General features: G+C 48.4%; 1 protein-coding gene and 1 gene segment (V, D, J or C); both read right to left on the minus strand.

Moving 5' to 3' along the window:
* LOC140418994 (uncharacterized) overlaps window positions 1-20,569 on the minus strand; it is a 578,165-nt gene that overhangs the window by 151,686 nt on the left and 405,910 nt on the right. The gene's annotated exons all lie outside the window — the stretch shown is intronic.
* On the minus strand, window positions 6,762-8,928 carry LOC140417798 (T cell receptor alpha variable 38-2/delta variable 8-like). The segment is given in 3 exon segments: window positions 6,762-7,162; window positions 7,318-7,385; window positions 8,906-8,928. Coding segments are annotated over 3 exon segments (492 nt in total).

Below are 20,569 nucleotides of genomic sequence, written 5' to 3' on the forward strand. Positions count from 1 at the left end.
CAATAGGGATGGTAACTTCATAGAATTTACAGTGCAGAAGGAGGCCATTCGGTCCATCGAGTCTGCACCGGCTCTTGGAAAGAGCACCCCACTTAAGCCCCACACCTCCACCCTCTGTCCCCGTAACCTCACCTAACCTTGTTGAACACGAAGGGCAATTTAGAATGTTCAATCTGCCTAACCCGCACATCTTTGGACTGTGGGAGGAAACCGGAGCACCCGGAGGAAACCAACGCACACACGGGGAGAACGTGCAGACTCTGCACAGACAGTGACCCAAGTCGGGAATCGAACCTGGGATCCTGGAGCTATGAAGCAACTGTGCTAAGCACTGTGCTACCCTGAGTTTGGTCACAATGGGTCTGGCCTCCTGCAGTGTGTGGGTGGAACAATGAGCTATAAAGAGGCCGGGTTCCCTTCCTCCTTCTCAATCCCTGACTTATTACATTCCCGTTCACTGAGAGAGATTGAGTCAGACATGTTTCTGATAATACTGACAGCGCTGTTGCATCGTAAGTCCCGGGTTAAGATCACCAGGATAATTTAGCAGATTGACGCAAGAGTTTTTGCTTGTATTTTATAGTTGACCAGAAGATCGATCTTGGCGGCCGGTTTAGTTCAGTTGGCTGGAAAGCTCATTAGTGATGCAAGCGCCGGTTCAATTTCCATACCGGCTGAGGGTATTAATGAAGAACCTGCCTTCTCAACTGTCCCTTGACGGAGGGGTGGGGATGCTCAGGTTAAATCGCCACCATTCAGCTCTCCCCCTCAAAGGGGAAAGTAACCTACGAAAATCTGGGACTGTGGCGACTTTATCTAAATATCTTACCATAGAATCATAGAATTTACAGTGCAGAAGGAGGGCATTCGGCCCATCGAGTCTGCACCGGCTCTTGGAAAGAGCACCCTACCCAAGGTCAACACCTCCACTCTATACCTATAACCCAGTAACCCCACTCAACACTAAGGGCAATTTTGGACACTAAGGGCAATTTATCATGGCCAATCCACCTAACCTGCACATCTTTGGACTGTGGGAGGAAACCGGAGCACCCGGAGGAAACCCACGTACACACGGGGAGGATGTGCAGACTCCGCACAGGCAGTGACCCAAGCCGGAATCGAACCTGGGGCCCTGGAGCTGTGAAGCAATTGTGCTAACCACTGTGTTACCGTGCAGCCTGGTAAATGGGAATTTACACACCCATACAGATAGACACAACTCTCGATCGATCCTCTTTAACACGATGCTCTTATGCTCATTCATCATTCACAGACGGATTGCGTGTAGTTCCCGTAACTCAATCTCCGGTGTCCTTAACTGTGTTAGAAGAAGGATCGGCGCAGTTAGACTGTGAATATGCAGACCAGCTGATATTCACCATGCAATGGTATCTACAAAAACAGACACAAGTTCCAAAATGGATAATTAGCAATGCGGTAACACTGAAAAAAGATGAAATCTCTGGACGATATCCGGCATAGGCCACGAGTCGACAAAGTCTGGTTACCTCAATATAAGCAGCCTCAGTGTGGAGGACGGAGCGGTCTATTACTGTGCAGTGAGGCAGCGCGTCAAATAAAAGACAAGAGCTGGTACAAAAACCTCAGCGAGTACTTACCTCTCGGATAATTAATTGCGATGCCTCGTTGCCCTTGTCCAATTCAAGAGAAATCCGGTCGCCGAATTCCTGGGACCTAGCTCTATGTCCGCAGTTACACATTTCAGTAAATATCACGGCGCTTACCCCGAATATCTATGTTCCAATGGAGGTCGAAATCAACCAACAGATATGGAATGAGTATAACTGTGCAGTGCGGGCTGTTCTTCCAAACAGGGAGATAAACAGTAGGAAAGACAATGGCAGATAATGAAAGAGAGACATGAAGGCAAACAGAGCGAGACAGAGAGAGAGAGAACGGAGAATTTAGATGAATAGACTGTGAGAGGGAAAATGCAGCAATACTGAGAAATGGGAACTAATAAATGAAGAAAAACAAATGACAGATTTACAGGGAGAGACTGTGATAGAAAGAGTGAGCTAAATAGAACGAAAACGTTCGAGATGTTGGGATGAGAACACGATGAAAGGGAATGGTAGAAATGAGGGAGATAACGAGTGATAAGTAGTGGGAGAGAATCAAAAAAATGAGGGAGAGATGAAGGCAGAAAGGGAAAGAGGTGAAGATATGGTGAAGATTTGTTGTTTCACATCAGAGCTGAAAAAGTCACAAGTGCAGCCGGTCGAGAACAAATACCGAGGCAGGAAGAAACGAACAGTGATTGGCTACAAAGTGAGAGAGATTATGTTGCAAGCGAAAATTTGGGAGGTATTGGGCGAGACTTTGGGGCAGCACGGTAGCATTGTGGCTAGCACAATTGCTTCACAGCTCCAGGGTCCCAGGTTCGATTCCGGCTTGGGCCACTGTCTGTGCGGAGTCTGCACGTCCTCCCCGTGTCTGCGTGGGTTTCCTCCGGGTGCTCCGGTTTTCTCCCACAGTCCAAAGATGTGTAGGTTAGGTGGATTGGCCATGATAAATTGCCCTTAGTGTCCAAAATTGCCCTTAGTGTTGGGTGGGGTTACTGGGTTATGGGGATAGGGTCTTTCCAAGAGCCGGTGCAGATTCGATGGGCCGAATGGCCTCTTTCTGCACTGTAAATTCTATGAAACAGTGAAGGGAACAGATGCAGGTGGGCTATGCGCAAATCCAGTAACTTAGTTGCCGGTGACAATAACAGTGTCAGAATAGGATTTGGTGAAGTTAGATTGCCAATATAAAGATCCCAACATGTACCAAATGCAATGGTTTCAGGAGAATCCGGTACAGCCATCGAGATGGATCATCACCAACACCTTAGTAACGATGAAAGATGAAGTTTCAGGACGATATCTGGCGGCTGCTGACGAATCGAAACTGAACGGTTAGCTCAGTATAAGCGCTCTCGGTGTGGAGGACAGGGAGGTCAATTACTGCGCAGTGTGGCACAGAGTTAGAGAAAATCTAAAGTGCCAAAGAGAAGCGTCGGTGAGTATTTACAGCTTCACTGAGGTTCCTTTTCGCGAATGAGGTGTTCCTGTGCTCACGGAAGCAGTAGAGTCTATTTACCGAACATTTTTCTGTCATGTAGATCAACCGAGGAAGAGTTTGAGCAATGTTGAGAGCTATCATGCCGCGAATTTTATTGTAACTTTAAAAACCGGAATATCTACCTAGCAGCAGAGGGAAGCAGTCAAATGATAGGCGAAAATCATGGCCTGCTCTTCAAGCTTAGTCCAAGGGCAAAGACTCCTCATTACCTGTTCCTGTAACGAAATGCAGAATGGATCAATATCTGCTGCGGTACTTTATATACACAGTGGTTAGCACTGCTGCCTCACAGCTCCTGAACCTGTGTTCGATTCCCGGCTTGAGTCACTGTCTGTGCGGAGTCTGCACGTTCTCCCCGTGTCTGCGTGGGTTTCCTCCGGGTGCACCGGTTTCCTCCCACAATTCCCGAAAAGACGTGCGGTTAGGTAATTTGGACATTCTGAATTCTCCCTCAGTGTACCCGAACAGGCGCTGGAAAGTAGCGACGTGGGGCTTTTCACAGTAATTTCATTGCAGTGTTAATGTAAGCCTACTTGTGACACTGATAAAGATTGTTATTACAATGTACGCTTAATATACAATAACCGCCGAGCAACACGAGAATTACTATCAGTTGGGACATGGGAAACACAAGATGCCCGGTTTGACTTTAATAGAAATCAATTTGTCGATCGAAAATACTTGAAGTTTCCATTGACACGACATGTCTGATGTTGGATTCCCACGCTGATCAGAGACATACTTCGCTCGATTGAGACAAAGGGGCACTAAGGGCCAATTAACATGGCCAATCCAGATTTCCTAGACATCTTTGAACTGTGGGAGGAAATCGCTTCTCGGCCTTTTGCTAAGGTGAGCGTGAGGTCAGGTGTAATGCCTGCATCTGGTATGTTTCTTTTGTGGGGACCGTGAATTGGATTGAATTTGAATTGGCTTTTGGAGCAGGCAAGGAGCTGCATTAGGGGTTTGCCCCTGTTCACACTCTGAGCTCTGGCTTTGTAACTCTTGTAAAGTAATGACAATGAAAAAGAAACTTAAACAGCCAAAGGAAACCCTCGCAGACACGGGGAGAAAGTGCAAACTGCGCACAGTCACTCACGGCCGGAAGTGAACTCGGGTCCCTGGCGCTACGAGGCAGCAGTGCTAACTACTGTGCCGCCCTTGTGTCACCGCGCAACCCCTGCTTGGAGGGACAATAGAGGCATAGATGATAAAAGCAGGGAGATCATGTTGGAATTGTACAGAACTGTCGTGAGACCACAGGTGAAGTGCTGTGTGCAGTTCTGGTCGCCACATTATAGGAAGGATGTGATAGCACTGGAGGGGGTGAAGAGGAGATTCACCAGGATGTTGCCTGGGATGGAACATTTAAATTATGAAGAGAGGTTGGATAAGCTTGGGTTCTTTTCGCTGGAGCAGAGAAGACTGAGGGGCGACCTGATCGAGGTGGACAAGATCATGAGGGGCAGTGTGGATAGGGAGCAGCTGTTCCCCTGAATTGAAGGGTCAGTTACGAGGGGACACAAGTTCAAGGTGAGGAGCAGGAGGTAATGGGGGATTTGAGGAACATCTTATTTACCTAGAGGGTGGTTACGGTCTGGAATAAACTACCTGGAAGGGTGGTAGAGGCAGTCTGCTTCACATCCTTTAAATAGTACCAGGATGAGCACATGGCACGTCATAACATTCAAGGCTATGGGCCAAGTGCTGGCAAATAGGGTTAGGTCGGTCGGTCCGGTGTTTTTCGCGTGTTGGTGCAGACACGAGGGGCCGAAGGGCCTCGTCTGAACTGTGTGGTTCTGTGTGTCTGCGATTCCGAGTGCTATAACATTCCTGTCATTAGGTTAATTCCACGAGTTACACACTTCCGGGTTTGCCACGTACACATTTATATCCAGATATTGGCTGCCCAATACTACTGGCCTTGCCTTTCACTGGAGTGTCGCTGGCAATCGGAGGAATGCATTTCTCTGCTGCAATGAAGCAAGATGTGATAATTTTCTGATAACAAGTACAGCGAACCGGCTGCGGCATAGGGTTCGCCACACCATTGAAGGATAATGGTGTGATAATACTGTATTCATAATAAGTTTTGTTTTAGAACTTTTTAAAGGGTTTTAAGGGCGGCACGGTAGCATTGTGGATAGCGCGGTTGCTTCGCAGCTCCAGGGTCCCAGGTTCGGTTCCGGCTTGGGTCGCTGTCTGTGCGGAGTCTGCACGTCCTCCCCCTGTGTGCGTGGGTTTCTTCCGGGTGCTCCGGTTTCCTCCCACAGTCCGGAAGATGTGCAGGTTTGCTGGATTGGCCATGATAAATTGCCCTTAGTGTCCAAAATTGCCCTTAGTGTTGGGTGGGGTTACTGGGTTATGGGGATAGGGTGGAGGTGTTGACCTTGGGTGGGGTGCTCTTTCCAAGAGCCGGTGCAGACTCGATGGGCCGAATGGCCTCCTTCTGCACTGTAAATTCTATGATTCTATGATAACAAACAGTCACTCAGGAAAATGCAGGGCCTTTTCATTGCCATATGAACATCCGACATAGTAGCAGGGAGTCGGTCAATCGGCCGCTCGAGTTTACTCCACAATTCAATGAGATCATGGCTAAGGTGACCATGGCCTCAGCTCCACATTCCGTGTAACCCAAGAACGCTGGCAAGAGGTATAATCAGTAAGTTTGCAGATTCCGAGAAAATTGTTGATGTGGTTAATAGTGAGGAGGAAAACCTTAGAATAGTGGCAAATGGACTCTGAAAAGTGCGAGGTGATACATTTTGGCAGGACTAAAAAGGCAAGGGAATATACAATGAATGGTAGACGCTAGGAATTACAGTAACCAGAGGCACCCCGGGTGCGTATCCATAGACCCCTAAAGGTAGAGGACAAGTGGTTAAGAAGGCTTATGAAATATTTAAGTTTATTTTCCATTGAATATAAGAGCAGGGAGGCTATGGTGGAGCTGTTAGGCCACAGCTGGAGTATTATGTGCAGTTCTGGTCACTACACTGTAGCAAGGATTTGATTGCAGTAAAGAGGGTGCAGTGGAGAGTCACCAGGATGATGCCGGGGATGGAGTGTTTCAGCTATGAAGAGAGGCTGGTTAAGTTGGGGTTGTTTTCCTTGGAGCAGAGAAGGCTGAAGGGGGACCTGATTGAGGTTTATTAAATCCACCTAATCCACCTGTTCTGCATATTTTTATCCACAGCATATTTTTGGATTGAGGGAGGAAACCAAATCAGACACGGGCACCTCATGCAAATGCCACAAACTCGCCCAAGGCCAGGTTTGAATCTGGGTCCCTGGCGCTGTGAAGTAGCAGTACTAGCTACTGTGCCACCCCAAATAACCAAACTCTTTGACCACGTTTTTGACCATACGACCTAAATATTCCTCTGAAACTCCTTGGGACATGTAATGATTTGAAAAGTTCGACATGTATATAAATTGCTGCATTTGTTGTCGTTTAGTGAGACCTGATAGTTTACTGAGTGAGCGAGTCTGTACACCAGGATATGAACATTAAGCAGGAGTTAAGGAATCACAGATCGATTCGTCAATATTATATCTGTTATGAATGCAAGTGGCAATCGTCAACTGGAATAACTGCAGGTGGACCTCACCTCTTGCTGTTTTTGAGTGTTCTTTTCTTACAGATTTTGTCACTCTGAGTATGGAAACTAAACTACCGATGAGGACGCGCCCCTGCTGAGCAGCAGCTGGAACTGCAAGTGTGGAGTTTTTGTACGGGATCCAGCATATCTCTGTAGCAGTGTGGGCTCCAGGGCACAGAAATACAGGGCGCTGTCGGAGATCATTGTGTTACTGATTGTTAGCTCCGTAGTCTTGTTCTGTTTATCAAACGTAGAAGAAAACCGATCATTGAGGTCGGTGTTCCTTTGCACATTCTGTCCAATAATACGAAACATGTATATTGGAGCTTTCCCGGGCTGCTGACTGTACCAGTACACATAAAGGCTAGGAGCACTTGTTTTCAATGTGCAGGTTAATGTAACTTCACTTTTCTCTTTAACCGTTGTTTCAGGTTCCGTTTGTTCCACGTTATCTTGCTCGCTCCATTCTAACAGAAATAACAGCAATAATGACAATCAGAGTCAGCCTCATATTTAGCAATAAAAGAATCTGCAAAATAATCACTGTAATTTTACCAACAATAACATCTGGCTTACAGCAGTCAGGAAGCGACTGGAGTGTTACTGGGAAGGAAATACTTACTGAGAAGTGAGAAAACAATGAGGAGCGAAGCGAGACGGTGCCTCATGATCCTTCTTGAGTTTGTAATTCTACAATGAGAGAAATCCTCTGTCAGAGACAGAAATACAGATCCCCGCCCCACTGCACTGCCGATCGGGCCAATGAGAGGAATGAACCACCAGCAGCAACCTCTCCAGTAACACAATTGGGCCAGAGCGAGAGCAGCAACCGGAAGCTGTGAGCGGGGATACCGCAGTCCCAATATTTAGTGAAGTGTGCGGTGACTCTCAGCTGCACTCGGAACTGATGGAGCGGAAATAGCGACGGTTGAATCTTCCCTACACCGTGACAACCCTGCACCTGCTCATCGTGCAAGTCACTGGGAAGAAATAGACTTTGAAGGACAAGACTGGACTAGAATCTAGAATCGTCTAGTCAGCGATGAGGTCACACGATATATATTGCCCGAGACACTTTGAAAGAGTTATATTCTTCTTCTTTGAAAAACTGCATTATTTACATATCCCGGTCATCCCCCTTACATTTGTGTACACGTTGCTTCTTAAAGTTATTGTTGAATCTTCTTCTGCCTTTATTTAGACCGCCCTCTATAGTTTAACAAATCGCAGTGTAGATAATAGATGGAATTTTCCTGGTCTTTATTTCTCATCAATCGTTGTATTATCCAAGGATCTGCTGGAGGAAACAGCCCCGTGTGATCTTCATTAACAACCCACTTACATTTCAGCAACTCAGTTCAGTCTCTCCCTCACTTTCTTTGACCTAAGGAGAGGCCGTGTGGCGCCATCGTCAGTTTCCGTGCCTCAGGCCCCTTAGTCGTCGCGTTTTACAGCAAAGTCGGGCCCTTTGGCCCATCGTGCTTGCCCCGGCCATCAAGTATCCATCTAGTCTAAAACAATTTCCTAGCACTTGGTCCGTAGCTTTGTATGAAATGGCGTTTCAAGTCCTCATCTAAACGTTTCATCAGTGTTGCGAGTGTTTCCACAGTGTGTTCCACGTTCTCACTCCGCTCAAATTCCCTCCAAATTCCTACTCCTTATCTTAAATCTATGCCCCCCGGTTGTTGACGCCTCTACTAAGGGGCAAAGTTTCTTCCTATCTATGTTCCTCAGAATTTAGAACACCTCGATTAGACCCTCCGCAGCATTCTCTGCTTTAAGGGCAATAATCCCAACCTATCCAGCCTCTCTTCACAATTGAAACATTCCTGCCCAGAAAACTTCCTGATTAATCTCCTCTGCACCCGCTCTGGTGCAATTACATTCTTCCCATAATGTGGTGACCAGATGTGCAGAACATACTCCAGCTGCGGTCTAACCAGCATTCTATACAGCTTCATAATAACCTCCCTACTCTTCAACTCAATGCCTGGGGACTGGGAGGGGAGTTCGATAGCAGATGGTATGTGTGGACACCTCACCTGGACATCAAGGGGTTGTGGTGCTAGGTGCCAGTAAGCTCTGAGGAGCAAGCACAAAGACCAGCACGTGCAAGGCGGCAGCCAGCCATGTGTTGGGGGGGGGGGGGGAGGGCGATGGATTTGAGGGGGGCAGGCGGACCTGATGCCAAGAGAGAGGTGGTAACTTACCCTTGCAGGTCACTGGGGGTCATTGGTCTTTTTCCTACATTGGACGGCGATCCCCCTTGCCATGCTCCCACACTGACAGTCGTTGTCACTGCCTCCCAGGTGGTATTGGTGCCTCTGCTGCCGGCCCTCTGACCCGCCTCCCCCCCCCCCCCCCCCCCGGGAGAACAGTATGTCCCTTCTCATGCATCCACAGCATCAAGGAACTTGGCCAGGTCGGCATCGCCAAAGCGAGGGGCAGCTCTAGATATTGCCATGCTTGTGTGTTGACTGCAGTGAATGGTGAGGGAGCATTTAAGAGCAGCACCCACCCCCCCTCCTCCTTAGATGAGGTGCGGATCCAGCGAATCTGACGGCGTGGCAGCCAGTAATGGTGAGAAGCTCATGGGGGCTACTTTCCAACACTAAGTGTCCTTAATTACGGGCTGCGATTTCGCCAATGCGGCCTTTGAGAAACATCCTGCCAATTGCGCCCAAAACGACACTTTTTTCCCATTAAATCACGCTATAGGTTGATATATTTTATCATGACACTGCTAAAATAACACTAATAGAAAGGAAAAAAACTATATTCATATATCATGACCTTTTCGCATCTCTCAGAATCACCTCCAAGCACTTAGTACATATCCAATGATTTTCTTAAATATACGTAGTCTCATTAATCTCCTCTGCACCCTCTCTGGTGCAATCGCATCCTTCGCATAATGTGGCGACTAGATGTGCACAAAATACTCCAACTGCGGGCTAACCAGCGTCCTATACAGCTCCATAATAACCTCCCTACTCTTATATTCCATGCCTGGGCTAAGAAAGGCAAGTACACCCTATGTCTCCTGAACCACCTATCTACCTTTCCTGTTGACTTCGGGGATCTACGGACATGAACCCCAAGGTTCCTCTTGCCTCTATACTTCTTGGCGTCCTGCCGTTCATTGTGTATTTTCTTGCATTGTTAGTCCTCCCAAAATGCATCATCTCACCCTTTTCAGGGTTAAATTCCATTTGCCGCTGTTCTGCCCATCTGGCCCGTCCGTCTATATCATGCTGCAATCTCAACCTTTCCTTCTCGCTATTTAGCACACCGCCCATTTTCATGTTGTCTGCGAACGACGGTTGGGGATGGTTCAGGGGACTGGAAAGCCAGAAAGCACTGGATTCCTGTTCCAGCTCTGGGATAGTTGGGACCGGACCTCCAGTGCAATATATTGGACCTGGACCAGAGAAAGAAATAATGAGCAGAATCCAGATTTAAATAGTCAATTCTCATTCCTGACATTGATGTTTTGACATACAAATCAATAATTACAGTGTTAATATAAGCCTACTTGTGACAATAAAGATTACTATATTATAAACCTTAAGTCCATTCAGTAACCCTCATTCTGAACCGGATTGAACATAATTCACCATCAGAGGGAGAAAAGCCCAAACATGATAATTAGAAAGTCACATGAAATAAACAACAGAAGTATCCTCAGTGATGTCACAATAGGCCTGCCCCCCTGCTGTGTCTCGGTGGAACAATGAGTTGGACAGAGCCCGGGTCGCTCTCTCCTTCTAAAACTCTGACTCATTTCATTCCCATAGATAAGTCCCCTGGGTTGGATGGCATTTATCCTAGGATTCTCTGGGAAGCTAGGGAGGAGTTTGCTGAGCTTTTGGCTTTGAACTTTATGTCATCATTGTCTACAGGAATAGTGCCAGAAGACGAGAAGATAGCAAATGTTGTCCCCTTGTTCAAGAAGGGGAGTAGAGACAACCCCGGTAACTATAGACCAGTGAGCCTTACTTCTGTTATGGGAAAAGTCTTGGAAATGTTTACAAGAGATAGGATGTATAATCATCTGGAAAGGAATAATTTGATTAGAGATAGTCAACATAGAAAACATAGAAAATACAGCACAGAACAGGCCCTTCGGCCCACGATGTTGTGCCGAACCTTTGTCCTAGATTAATCATAGATTATCATTGAATTTACAGTGCAGAACGTGGCCATTCGGCCCCTTGAGTCTGCACCAGCTCTTGGAAAGAGCACCCTACCCAAACTCAACACCTCCACCCAACACCAAGGGCAATTTGGACATTAAGGGCAATTTATCATTGGCCAATTCACCTAACCCGCACATCTTTAGATCAACACGGTTTTGTGAAGGGTAGGTCGTGCCTCACAAATCTTATTGAGTTTTTTGAGAAGGTGACCAAACAGGTGGACGTGGGTAAAGCAGTTGATGTGGTGTATATGGATTTTAGTTAAGCGTTTGATAAGGTTCCCCACGGTAGGCTATTGCAGAAAATACGGAGGCATGGGATTCAGGGTGATTTAGCATTTTGGATCAGAAATTGGCTAGCTGGAAGAAGACAAAGGGTGGTGGTTGATGGGAAATGTTCAGCCTGGAGTCCAGTTACTAGTGGTGTACCACAAGGATCTGTTTTGGGGCCACTGCTGATGGTCAGTTTTATAAATGACCTGGAGGAGGGAGTAGAAGGATGGGCGAGTACATTTGCAGATGACACTGAGGTTGGTGGAGTTGTGGACAGTGCGGAAGGATGTTACAAGTTACAGAGGGACATAGATAAGCTGCAGAGCTGGGCTGAGAGGTGGCAAATGGAGTTTAATGCAGAAAAGTGTGAGGTGATCCATTTTGGAAGGAATAACAGGAAGACACAGTACGGGCTAATGGTAAGATTCTTGGTAGTGTGGATGAGCAGAGAGATCTCTGTGTCCATGTACATAGATCCCTGAAAGTTGCCACCCAGGTTGAGCGGGTTGTTAAAAAGGCATACAGTGTGTTAGCTTTTATTGATAGAGGGATTGAGTTTCGGAGCCATGAAGTCATGTTGCAGCTGTACAGAACTCTGGTGCGGCCGCATTTGGAGTATTGCATGCAATTCTGGTCGCCGCATTATAGGAAGGACGTGGAAACATTGGAAAGCGTGCAGAGGAGATTTACCAGGATGTTGTCTGGTATGGAGGGAAGCCCGTATGAGGGAAGGCTGAGGGACTTGAGACTGTTTTCGGTAGAGAGAAGAAGGTTAAGAGGTGACTTAACTGAGGCATACAAGATAATCAGAGGATTAGATAGGGTGAACAGTGAGAGCCTTTTTCCTCGGATGGTGACGTCTAGCACGAAGGGACATAGCTTTAAATTGAGGGGAGATACATATAGGACAGATGTCAGAGGTAGATTCTTTACTTAGAGAGTAGTAGGGGCGTGGAATGCCCTGCCTGCAACAGTCGTAGACTCGCCAACACTAAGGGCATTCAAATGGTCATTGGATAGGCATATAGATGATAAGGGAATAGTGTAGATGGGCTTTAGAGAGGTTTCACAGGTCGGCGCAACATCGAGGGCCGAAGGGCCTGTACTGCGCTGTTATGTTCTATGTTCATTCACTGAGCGATTCAATCAGACACGTTTCTCGGCGGTGCTCTTGCACATTAAGTACTAGATTATACTCATCAGTACAGTTTAACAGATTGATGGGAATTTACACAGACTCATACAATTAATAGAGGTTTACCTCCATCAGCCGGGATAATTTCATCCAGGCCAATGGAGAACAAACATTGGCAGGTTTGTTTATCCTTCTGCTCTTTTGATGCTCGACATTGACAGGCAGACTATTTGCAGATCCAGTGACGCAGTGTCTCGTGTCAGAAGCCGTGTTTAAAGGGGCCTCGGTTGCTTTATGTCCCTCCCGCTCGATTTTTTTTCTCAGTGGCTGGAGCAGTGAGCAGGTGCAGGATGGTCACAGTCTTCTGCAGATTCACCCCTTCGTTTTTTCCGCTCCGAGCGCAGCTGAGAGTTACCACACACTCAATATTGAGACTGCGGTATCCCCGCCCACAGCTTTCGGTTGCTGCCCTCGCTCTGGCCCAATTGTGTCATTGGAGAAACTGCTGCCTCTGCCATTGGACGATCAGCAGTGCTGTGGGCCGGGGATCTGTATTTCTGTCTCTCACAGAGGATTCCTCTCACTGCAGAGTTCCAGACTCAGGAAGGATCATGGGGAACCAGCTCGCTCAGATGCTCATCATTATCTCACTTCTCAGTCAGTATTTCCTTCCCAGTAAAACTCCATTCTCCTCCTGGCTGCTGTAACCCCGATGTTATTGTTGGTAAAAATAATAGTGATGGTGAAGATTAAGTTGATCAATTTGGGTTTGATACTGATTGTTGTTCTTAATCTATTTTTTATGTCAGATTGGAGCCACCAGGATACAGTGGAGCAGCCGGATGCAGAAATAAAGATTGAAGAGGAAAGTAATGTCACACTAACCTGCAACTTGAAGACAAGCACTGCTAACCCGTATGTGTACTGGTACAGTCAGAGTCCTGGGAAGTCTCCACATTACATGCTTCGTGTTCTGGGAAAGAACCTTTACAGACACCCTGACATCGCCGATCGCGTTTCAGCAACCTTAAACAAAACTGCGAAACTTAGCGAGCTAATGATAGTCAACACGCTGATGTCTGATAGCGCACTGTATCTCTGTGCCTTGCAGCCCACACTGCTACAGATATAGCGGGTCCCGTACAAAAACCCAACAGTCAGAGTCCCAGTTAGTGCTCAGCAAAGAAACAATAATCCAGCCTCCACAGTGAGAGTTACAGTCGGGGACCATTAGAAACTGGCAACAAATCGCACCCTACTTCACAATATTCCAGATGTGATCCCACGCATACCCTCAATAATTGAAGCATAACCTCCATGTTTTTGTGATGAATTCATTCACCTCACAATAAATAACAATATCCTCATTATTTGCTGCACCTGGAAACTGACGTTTGTGATTCACGCACTCGGACACCCAGATCCCTCCGAATCTCAGTCCACTGCAATTCGTCAGATAATTAGCTTCTCTGTGTGTCTGCTTCGCAAAATTTACAATTTAATATTTTCCACATTATATTCTGTTTGCCAGACATGTGTCCATTCAATTACCCTGTCCATGCCCTTTTATAGGCCCCTAAGGTCCTCTTCAACATTTACTTTCCTACACCTCTCTCTGGTGAGCAGATTTAGCAACTATACCGTCCAAGTCATTTATCTAAATTGTAAACGTTCGAAGCCCAGCACTAACCACATCCTGACAAACTAAAAAAAAACAGTTTGATGTTCATTGTGGATTGCAGGAAAAGGTTACAGAATTACAGATCCCGGGATTCCTGCTGAGGCAATAACAAACTGGGAAAGACCTCCACGATCACAGGGCAGAAAATGTGTATCAGACTTTGAACAAGCTGTTATCGGGACGGCAGCTCGCAGCGTTACCGCCAGTTCTTTGTCGATATTTTATGTTAATAACAGGAAATAATTTGGGACCACCTCGCCCTCTGGCGCGTTTCCCAGTGGGAGGAATTTACATGGTCAGAACTGTGGAAAGGGTGTAGATTTACGTATGGAGCAATATCCAATAGCAGTTCTTCAAAAGCCGTTTTTCAAGCCATGACATGTCGAATTATCAAGGAAGATTGAATGATGTTAAAACAAAGGCCGTTTTACATTATGTCTGAGTCGCTTCATTTATGATTTTACCTGATCCTTCACTCGATGCATCACACCCGTTATTTCTCACTTGTTTTCATTTCTCTTTTCATTGTTTCAGAACGTGCGTATCTTTACGTATCTTTACGTATTCTTCTTTCACTCATTCCGGTTTGCATGTTAACGCTTCCCCTTCGACTGTATTTCCAATTCTCTTCATGTTTCACCCTCTTTAAATCTTCCCCTTCTCGCTACGTTTTGCTCTCATTCCCCCTTTCCATGGAATTCCACATCCCGCCTCATGAAACGCCGATATAGCAGACACAGCAAAGCGGCTTGGTAAGACGGTGCAGGTTTTTGTATGGGGTCTCCCTCTGTTAGTTACACTGTGGCTCACAGCGCAGAGATAGGTGGCAGAGTCTGTAACTCGCGCGGCTCTCACAGTCAGGATACTGAGCTTATTGTTTCCAGCGATTGAAGCTGTAATCCTCCCGTGTTGGTCGGTTCCTCTTGTGGCCATCACCAGATGCTGGGGTGACTGGTTCGGGTACTGTCTGTACCAGCTTACGAGGTTAAAAGCTATACTGCTGGTGCAGTTCATGGACACGTTACCCGCTTCACTAACAACCATCCACCCAGGGAGCTGCAGCATCGCAGCTTCTCCGCTCACCTCCGTGCAGATCAGAGTGAAACACAGCAAAATGCCAGTGTGAACCCGAAGCATTATCAGTTCACACGCAATACCGAGCTCGGCTCAGAACCAGGAGATGAATACTATATTCTGAAAAATTAACGGGGTGCCAAACACTTACTTCGGGTTCACTCAGTGACGTGTTTCTGTTAAACTAACTAAATGAGCTGAGCATTCCTTCAGGTTTAACCACCCATTCTGCACGTTTCACACTGACACCAGCTCGCACTGAGAGCACACACCTGACCTCCCAGGTTAAATACTTTCCATACATCACACTGCTCTCTGGCGGTGTATATCGGTATGTGCACGGTGCAATTATTCACTTGAACTGCCGACAAGTTGCATAGTAACGAATGAGAACATATATTCCCTCCTTCCTGTTATAGCTACTTTCTTGCGGGAGAGACTAAATCTCACCTTCATGTCTGCTGTCCAAGGATTGCGGTGCCTTTTGCTCACTCACTCTTCCTGCAGCGTTGTTGCACACTCCTCACTCACTCTTCCTGCAAATCTGACCACTCGGTTTGACAAGAAGAAGGTCCTGATGAAGGTCCTTATATCATGTTCTAATTTGAACCCGTCAAATGCGAACTCGTCTATCTATCGGACATTTGTAACAGTAATAGCAACAGTGAGAACACATGATAATAAATAACTTTTTTTAAATTTCAAGTTTCATATCAGTGTTAAAATAATGTTTCTGTTTACGCACTGGCTCCCTCCATCACATTTTCTTCACTATATATATTCACCCAGTCTCTCACTGCCCTCTGGTGGCAGCGACAATCATTACAATGTGCGCTTCAAAATACCTGTCCCATTTCTGGAACATAAGGCCATAAGACATTGGAGCAGAATGAGGCCATTTGGCCCATCAGGATTGCTCCGCCGGTCAATCACAGCTGATGTGTTTCTCATCCCCATTCTCCTGCCTTCTCCGTATAACCCTGATACCCTTATTAATCAAGAACCGATCTATCGCTCTCTGGTGTGGGGCAGCTGAGGCGCAGCGAGGTAAGAAGCACCTATTTCTTGAGGCACTAGCTGCCGGAAGGGAAGTGTTTAAAGGGACAATTAAAAAGGTAAGAGAGACAGACAAGGTGTTGGTATCGGACGGGGACGGGGACGGGGGGGGGGTACAATGGGGTTGGGGGCCGCGGTGATCGGGGGGGGGGGGTACAATGGGGTGGGGGGCCGCGGTGATCGAACAGCAAGCGAGGGGGTCTGCTCAGACCGGGCGTGTGTCGGATCACAAGGTGGGGTCGGGTCAAACCAGAGGGCCTCCGAAGGAACAAAGAAGAGGGTATGGGAGGCGCAGAAGGAGTGTCGGAGCGGAGGGAGGAGGGTCAGATTGGACTGGAGTTGGGGGGGGGGGGGGTGGGGGTGGGGGGGTGTCAGGCATTTGGCCCATCCAGTCTGCACCGACCCTCTGAAAGAGCACTCTACCTCGGCCCACTCCCCAGCCCTAAACCCTGCAACCCCACTTAACCTGCACATCCTTGGACATTAAGGGACAATTTTCGCATGGCTACTCCACTTATCCTGCACATCTATGTTGCTGACGGTGTAGCCTCTGGGATGGCCACGTCCCGATTACAAAATGGACACTTGCAAAGACTGCAGGGAAAATTGGACAATGTTAAGAAACAAGCAGGTGCAAGATCTGTCTGTTGATTAGAACCTTAAACTGTCAGACAGGACAGAAACTACCAAGCAATCTACATACTAATGAGCCATCTCCGGGGGCAAAATGGAAACATTTAGACACACTATGTTAAGGCAGGCTCCCCGGCGTCAGAAGAGGCTAAGACAAAGCAGACTAACAGTCACCAGGACACGCCCAGCGATCAGGGAACCACCCACCTATTGGAGGAAAATTGATACGACTGATTGAGAAAGACCCAATTAGTTGAGGTCAAGTTCAAGGCCCGCCCAGCGGACTTCCGGGTGCGGGCGGACTTCCGGGTGCGGCTATGCAGAGCTAGGTCGCATATTCGGTAGCTCCCGCTTGGAACGGACTTTTGGGCTCTTTTACAGGGCCCCCACGGCATTGGTTTGACATTTCCCGGTGTGGCAGGAAGACTGCAACATTCCCCTGACAGTGTCGCCCAGGAACTTTATGTCTTTTGGTTACCAGACCCGGCAGAAACAGTAAACGATTTGGCTGCAACAGGATAAACAGGGCCTCTTCCAGCATGCAGGCGGGGGAAGGGCAAGCTTAAAGCTGCAAACTGACCTGAGGGCCTTTATCAAAGTTGAATTCTAACAGCAGAGGGAACAACTGTGAAAAGATCTCACCAAGGCCGCTGAACATAGAACATAGAACATACAGCACAGAACAGGCCCTTCGGCCCACGATGTTGTGCTGAACCTTTGTCCTAGATTAATCATAGATTATCATTGAATTTACAGTGCAGAAGGAGGCCATTCGGCCCTTTGAGTCTGCACCGGCTCTTGGAAAGAGCACCCTACCCAAACTCAACACCTTCACCCAACACCAAGGGCAATTTGGACATTAAGGGCAATTTATCATTGGCCAATTCACCTAACCCGCACATCTTTGGATTGTGGGAGGAAACCGGAGCACCCGGAGGAAACCCACGCAGACACGGGGAGGGCGTGCAGACTCCGCACAGTCAGTGACCCAAGCCGGAATCGAACCTGGGACCCTGGAGCTGTGAAGCAATTGTGCTATCCACAATGCTACCGTGCTGCCCTTGAGAACAAATAAATCTACACTATATCATTTAACCGTAATCCATGTACCTATCCAATAGCTGCTTGAAGGTCCCTAATGTTTCCGACTCAACTACTTCCACACGCAGTGCATTCCATGCCCCCACTACTCTCTGGGTAAAGAACCTACCTCTGATATCCCTCCTATATCTTCCACCTTTCACCTTAAATTTATGTCCCCTTGTAATGGTTTGTTCCACCCGGGGAAAAAGTCTCTGACTGTCTACTCTATCTATTCCCCTGATCATCTTATAAACCTCTATCAAGTCGCCCCTCATCCTTCTCCGTTCTGATGAGAAAAGGCCTAGCACCCTCAACCTTTCCTCGTAAGACCTACTCTCCATTCCAGGCAACATCCTGGTAAATCTTCTTTGCACCTTTTCCAAAGCTTCCACATCCTTCCTAAAATGAGGCGACCAGAACTGTACACAGTACTCCAAATGTGGCCTTACCAAAGTTTTGTGCAGCTGCATCATCACCTCACAGCTCTTAAATTCAATCCCTCTGTTAATGAACGCGAGCACACCATAGGCCTTCTTCACAGCTCTATCCACTTGAGTGGCAACTTTCAAAGATGTATGAACATAGACCCCAAGATCTCTCTGCTTCTCCACATTGCCAAGAACTCTACCGTTAACCCTGTATTCCGCATTCATATTTGTCCTTCCAAAATGGACAACCTTTTGAAGAAGAAGGTTGGCCGAGGAGCTGAAGAAGCGGGGACGAGTCTTCCGGGGGCGGCCATGGAGGAGTAGGTCGCGCATTCGGCAGCTCCCGTCTGGAATGGGCACTTAGACCTTTTTCAGGAGTTTCCACAGACATTTTGGGGTAGATTGGTGAAGCGAATACTGCCAAAAGGATTCCCTCTCGAGACTTCCGGTTGCGGCTATGCGGAGCTAAGTCGCACATTCGGCGGCTCCCGCAAAAACGGACTTTTGGGCTCTTTTCTGGCCCCCAAGGGCACTTTTTCGACGTTTCCCGGTGTGGGAAGGAGTTAATAATAGCTCCCCGTCAGTATATGGCTTTAACTAGGAGCGGGATGACAGAAAAGGTGGTGGTGGACCCGAAGAAGGGAGGGAAGAAGGACAAAATGGCGGCGGGCGGAGGAGCAACAGGAGGGTATCCAGCGCTGCCTCAGAGAGATTAAAACGGACCTGCTAGTGCAGATGAAGGCTTCTATTGATAAGCTGCTGGAGCCACAGACGGCCCGGGGGGTGGCGATTCGAGAGGCACAACAAAAGGTCTCTGACAATGAGGACGAGATCTTAGTCCTGGCGGTAAAGGTGGAGGCGCACGAGGCGCTCCACAAGAAATGGCAGGAGCGGTTCGAGGAGATGGAGAATCGGTCGAGGCGGAAGAATCTGCGGATTCTGGGCCTCCCGGAGGGGCTGGAGGGGCCGGACATGGGGGCCTATGTGGTCACGATGTTAAACTCGCTGATGGGAGCGGGGTCCTTCCAGGGTCCCCTGGAGCCCATAGAGTGTTGGCAAGGAGGCCCAAGGCTAACGAGCCTCCGCGGGCAGTGCTGGTGCGGTTCGATCGGTTTGTCGATCGGTAGTGTGTGCTCAGGTGGGCCAAGAAGGAGAGGAGCAGCAGGTGGGAGAATGCAGAGGTTCGGATATATCAGGACTGGAGTGCGGAGGTGGCGAAGAGGAGGGCCGGGTACAATCGAGCGAAGGCGGTGCTGCACAGGATGGGGGTGAGGTTTGGCATGTTGCACCCGGCGCGACTGTGGGTTACCTACAAGGACAGGCACCATTATTTTGAGTCTCCGGAGGAGGCGTGGGCCTTTATTCAGGCCGAGAAGCTGGACACAGACTGAGGGTCGGGATGGGCGATTGGGGACTGTGGTGGATATGTTATGCCTATTTTTGGTTCGGGGGGGGGGTGGGGGCTCTGCATTGTTTTGGGTCTCTTTTTCTCTGTGTTTTTCTCTTTCGGGTTGGGGAGGGTGGATGGGGTGGGTTGGGCACTGTTTTGGTTGGTGGCGGGGCCTGGTAGGTGGAGAGCGTGGGATTTTTTTCCCGTGCTGAAGACTGGGGGGGGGGGGGGGAAGCGAGGATTGTCTCCCGCGCTTAGAACAGAGGGGGAGAGCCTGTGAATGAGGAGCGGGAGAGGAGGGTGTGCCACACAATGGGAGGAGTCGAAGGGGAGGTGGGAATGGCTGGGGTCAGCAGGAGTCAGCTGACTTGCGGAAGTACAATGGGGGGAGTAAACCAGCTAGCATGGGTCCTAGCCGGGGGGGGGGGGGGGGGGATCGAGTTGCTCCTGCTAAGATCAAGGAGGAGCTGGAGCGAGTGGGGTGGGTCGAGACGGGGGTATGCTGCTGTGGGGAACGGGCCGGGTGTGGGGTGCGGGTGCGGGTGCGTGGCTGGCCGAGGAGGGGTCACGGCTAGTCGGCGGGGGAGCGGGGCTGGTAGCCCCCTGATCCGGCTGCTAACCTGGAATGTAAGGGGACTGAATGGGCTGGTTAAGCGGGCCCGCGTGTTCACGCACCTGAAGGGGCTCAAGGCGGATGTGGTTATGCTCCAGGAGACACACCTGAAGGTGGCAGACCAGGTAAGACTGAGGAAAGGGTGGGTAGGTCAGGTGTTTCACTCGGGGCTTGATACCAAAAATCGAGGGGTGGCGATCTTGATGGGAAAGAAGGTGTTATTCGAGGCATCGAGCATTGTGACAGATAATGGCGGTAGGTACATAATGGTAAGTGGTAAGTTGCAGGGAGAGAGGGTGGTACTGGTCAA

Source organism: Scyliorhinus torazame, chromosome 5 (genome assembly GCF_047496885.1).
Source record: "Scyliorhinus torazame isolate Kashiwa2021f chromosome 5, sScyTor2.1, whole genome shotgun sequence".
Lineage (NCBI taxonomy): Eukaryota > Metazoa > Chordata > Chondrichthyes > Carcharhiniformes > Scyliorhinidae > Scyliorhinus > Scyliorhinus torazame.